At 39.7% G+C, this 4,263-nt stretch overlaps 1 protein-coding gene across 3 annotated transcripts; it reads left to right on the forward strand.

The window, feature by feature from the left end:
* The first annotated feature begins 668 nt into the window (after positions 1 to 668).
* Positions 669 to 3,346, forward strand: LOC108743871 (kinesin-like protein unc-104). Of its 3 annotated transcripts, none has more exons than XM_025979771.1 (7): positions 669 to 1,274; positions 1,377 to 1,584; positions 1,643 to 1,733; positions 1,788 to 2,138; positions 2,204 to 2,512; positions 2,571 to 2,760; positions 3,015 to 3,346. In XM_025979771.1, the coding sequence occupies exons 1-7, from the start codon at positions 968 to 970 to the stop codon at positions 3,344 to 3,346; spliced, it is 1,788 nt and encodes a 595-aa protein (XP_025835556.1). In that variant the 5' UTR covers positions 669 to 967. The 3 variants fall into 3 exon arrangements, with proteins under 3 accessions (XP_025835556.1, XP_025835554.1, XP_025835555.1); XM_025979769.1 differs by having other exon boundaries at positions 674 to 1,274; positions 1,329 to 1,584; XM_025979770.1 differs by having other exon boundaries at positions 676 to 1,274; positions 1,329 to 1,584; positions 2,571 to 2,751.
* The last annotated feature ends 917 nt before the right edge of the window (positions 3,347 to 4,263 follow it).

Genomic DNA, 4,263 nt, shown 5'->3' on the forward strand with positions numbered 1-4,263 from the left:
TCTAATTTTCCGAATATACTTTTTACTTATATAAAACGGTTAGTTTTTATTGGAAAGTAGTTAATGTAAGTGAAGAGTGAAGATCTATGTCTGAAGTGCTATTGCAGCTTTTAAGAAAACTTCGTCGACTCCATCATCAAAAAAATTTTTACTTTTTTAACGTTTTTTATTATTTTAATAAACAATTTTACAATTTGCGTGCACAGTTCCTATGTAAATTTTTCCTCATTCGAGTTATAAATTTTGCCACCAGATGGTGTATGCCCATTTGACGGATCCCAATAGTATTGTAAAANATACTTGCTGAAATATAATCATGTGCATTAAAATGACGTGAACAAATTTTTATTCCGGAATTCACTTCTTTGATACCTACTGCTTTCATCCAAGCTTCTATTGGTTTACTTTTTTCTCTAATTTTCCGAATATATTTTTTACATATATAAAACGGTTAGTTTTTATTGGAAAGTAGTTAATGTAAGTGAAGAGTGAAGATCTATGTCTGAAGTGCTATTGCAGCTTTTAAGAAAACTTCGTCGACTCCATCATCAAAAAAATTTTTACTTTTTTAACGTTTTTTATTATTTTAATAAACAATTTTACAATTTGCGTGCACAGTTCCTATGTAAATTTTTCCCTCATTCGAGTTATAAATTTTGCCACCAGATGGTGTATGCCCATTTGACGGACCCCAACATTGGCAGTATCTTTGCCCAATACTTACACTTACGTACAACCAAATAGACACAATAGCTGAAATTAAATTAAACTTAATTTGTATATTCCATGTCCAGCGAATGTATAGTTTAGAGGCTATTGTGTTTAATTCATTTTAAAAGTGGAACTGTATTCTTACCTCCTGTATCTTTAGTTTGGCACCAACCTGTATCGGCTTGGGATGTTTTAAACATGGAAAGGGAATATTTTAGTGGTTTATATTTTTCATTTCAGACAAAGGTTAGAATTAATGAGGGAAATGTATCACAACGAGGCTGAATTATCTCCTACGTCTCCCGATTACAACGTTGAAAGTCTCACTGGGGGAGACCCATTTTATGATAGATTTCCCTGGTTCAGAATGGTCGGAAGGTCATTCGTTTATTTAAGTAATTTGTTATATCCGGTTACCCTAATCCATAAAGTTGCCATTGTTAATGAGAAGGGTGACGTTCGAGGTTATCTAAGGGTCGCAGTTCAGGCTGTTAATGAGGATGATAATGCTGATCAAGTTGGCGTTAGACAAAGTGTTCGAATTGCGTTTGAGTCGCCCAAAGGTAAGTTAAATCGTTTCGGAAGAATTGGAGATTTGGAACACGAGATTTTTACAGCTATTATTGACAAAAATATCCATAATCTCGACGATCGTATAATTGAAGGTCACTGTAATCTTGATCCGATTAAGATTGACGAGTTGATCGAATGTGACGCAGATTCTGGTAAAGGAGATAGCTCTGTAGCATCTGATTTTAAAGAGGAAGAAATTCCTGATCATCTTGGTGTTGGAAAAGAATTTACATTCAGGGTTACAGTTTTACAAGCTATTGGTATATCAGCAGAATACGCGGACGTGTTTTGTCAGTTCAAGTAAGACATTCGCTGAATAAAAATTACTAAAACTCATTACCTGCAACATTTTTTACAGCTTCCTACATCGTCATGATGAGGCGTTTTCAACAGAGCCAGTCAAGAATACTGGCAAAGGAACACCTCTTGGTTTTTATCATGTTCAAAACGTAAGTCTCATACGAAAACTTCAAATTCAGAATAATACCCACTTTATCCATTAGATTACCGTACCCGTTACAAAAACGTTCATTGAATACATCAAATCTCAGCCCGTCGTTTTCGAAGTTTTCGGTCATTATCAGCAACATCCTTTGCATAAAGATGCCAAGTTGGAGGGTACCGTCAGGCAGCCTCCCCGGAGAATGCAACCACCTTCCATTCCAATCTCTCAACCCGTTCGATCGAGCAAATTTGGAGCCCTACCGTCTCCGTGTACTGCTCATATACATGCTAAGGTTGATGTTCTGGTTTGGTTTGAAATATGTGAACTTGCTCCTAATGGAGAGTATGTTCCATCAGTAGTCGAACACAGTGACGAATTACCTTGCAGAGGTCTATTTTTACTCCATCAGGTATATTCTCACCTTTTCCTTGTATTTTTATCCTTATTCAACCTTTTCTTTTTCCTTTGTTACAGGGCATCCAACGTCGAATTAGGATCACAATCGTTCATGACGATTCAGCTGAGTTACGTTGGAGAGATGTGAGAGAACTAGTTGTTGGAAGAATACGAAATACTCCTGAATCTGATGAGGATGAAGACAACGACAATTCCGTATTGTCCTTGGGATTGTTCCCAGGGGAATATTTAGAAATACCTGGTGATAACAGGACGATGTTCAGGTTCGAAGCAGCCTGGGATAGTTCCTTGCACAATTCGCCTTTACTTAACAGGGTTACGTCACCTGGCGAGCAAATATTCATGACGATATCGGCATATTTGGAGGTATATTTTTGGGAACGAAACTTTACTTGGTAACCCATTGCCTTTTGCATTTTTTCAGCTCGAAAATTGTGGTAGACCAGCCATAATAACAAAAGATCTGAGTATGGTCATTTATGGGCGCGATGCTCGAATTGGACCTCGCTCTCTGAAACACTTGTTCTCTGGAAGTTACAGGAACGCAGAAGCAAATCGTTTAACCGGAGTGTACGAACTTCTATTAAGAAGAGCTAATGAAGCAGGTAGTCCAGGTAGATCCCTAGAATAGTATCCTTCTTTATTTTTAGGCTTTCCTCTATTACTCTTCTTCTTCTTCAGTTTTATGTATCTTTCAGAGTTTCGTTGAATGATTTATTTCTTCCCTGCTTTCAGTTGTTCTACAATGCATTTACTCCACTAGTAGAATGAAATACTAGTAGCAGACATTTATTCTCTTTCTTCGGGATACTTGTGGTTCTGCTTTGTTTTTTCATTTTTTCTTCAAATGGATTTTGTTTGTTACCAGGAGTTCAGCGTCGCCAGAGGAGAGTGCTGGACACCAGTTCGACTTATGTCAGAGGTGAAGAAAATTTGCACGGTTGGAGGCCACACGGTGACTCGCTTATCTTCGATCACCAATGGGAATTAGAAAAATTAACTCGTTTGGAAGAAGTTGAAAGAGTCAGGCACATTTTATTGTTGAGGGAGCGACTTGGACTGGACAAATACAACAATCAGATCAAGACGAAACAACCTGAATATACGAAGAGTGAAAAGGAGGTGTGCAATATGGTGGCCAAAACTGGAAACATCAATATTAGAGGTAAACAAAAGATACAGGGTTTGTCCGGAAAGTAATAGGACTGAGTCGATTTAAAAAAATTTATTGAGCCAGTAGTTACAATTCTTTAAAAACTTTCAAAGTAGGCTCCTTCTGCGTCGATGCAGTGCTGCCAGCGCGATTTCCAAGCATTGAAGGCGTCACGGAAGTCATTCTCCGGAATAGTCATAAGAGCCGCGGTGCATGCTGTTTGGATTCCCTCTGTCGTGTCAAAATGCTTGCCTTTCATCGGCCTTTTCAAGCGAGCAAACAAAAAAAAGATCGGGGGGGGGGGGCCACATCTGGGCTGTAGGGCGGCTGCGGAAGCGTTGGGATGCCGGCCTTGGTCAGGTAGCTGTCCACAAGAAAGGCGGTGTGAGCCGGGGCGTTGTCGTGGTGCAACTTCCAGTCGGCTGCGATGTCTTGTCGGATCCGATTGACCCTTCATTTGAGTCTCTTGAGCACTTCCACGTAAAACTTGGCGTTGACGGTTTGTCCTGGAGGAACAAATTCATGGTGGACGATGCCTTTCATGTCAAAAAAGACAATGAGCATCGTTTTCACTTTGGATTTGCTCATTCTTCCCTTTTTTGGGCGAGAAGACGCCGGCGTGTGCCACTCGGAAGATTCCCTCTTTGTCTCGGGATCATACTCAAAGATCCATGACTCGTTACCTGTGATAACGTTGTTCAAAAATTGGGGGTCACTTTCACACATGTTTAAACTTTCTTGGCACACTTCCACTCGCCGCAATTTCTGGTCGTCACTGAGCACTTTTGGGACCATCTTCGTGCACACCTTACGCATGTTCAAATGCTCCGTCATGAACCACAGATTTTGGTAAATTTAATATCTGGGCAATTAAACGAATACTTAGTCGACGGTCTGAGTTCAAAACTTCGCGCACACGAGTCACATTGTCGGTGTTTGTCGAATTCGAAGGTCTTCCAGCACG

The sequence above is a fragment of the Agrilus planipennis genome, unplaced genomic scaffold, assembly GCF_000699045.2.
Source record: "Agrilus planipennis isolate EAB-ADULT unplaced genomic scaffold, Apla_2.0 scaffold1924, whole genome shotgun sequence".
Classification (NCBI taxonomy): domain Eukaryota; kingdom Metazoa; phylum Arthropoda; class Insecta; order Coleoptera; family Buprestidae; genus Agrilus; species Agrilus planipennis.

What these genes read in the sequence shown, in the direction of transcription:
- LOC108743871 (XM_025979769.1), top strand. Translation starts at nt 968, where the DNA reads ATGAGGGAAATGTATCACAACGAGGCTGAATTATCTCCTACGTCTCCC. An exon ending in GTTTTTATCATGTTCAAAAC is followed by an intron (nt 1,734 to 1,787) that starts GTAAGTCTCATA and finishes TTTATCCATTAG; the next exon opens with ATTACCGTACCCGTTACAAA. An exon ending in CGATATCGGCATATTTGGAG is followed by an intron (nt 2,513 to 2,570) that starts GTATATTTTTGG and finishes GCATTTTTTCAG; the next exon opens with CTCGAAAATTGTGGTAGACC.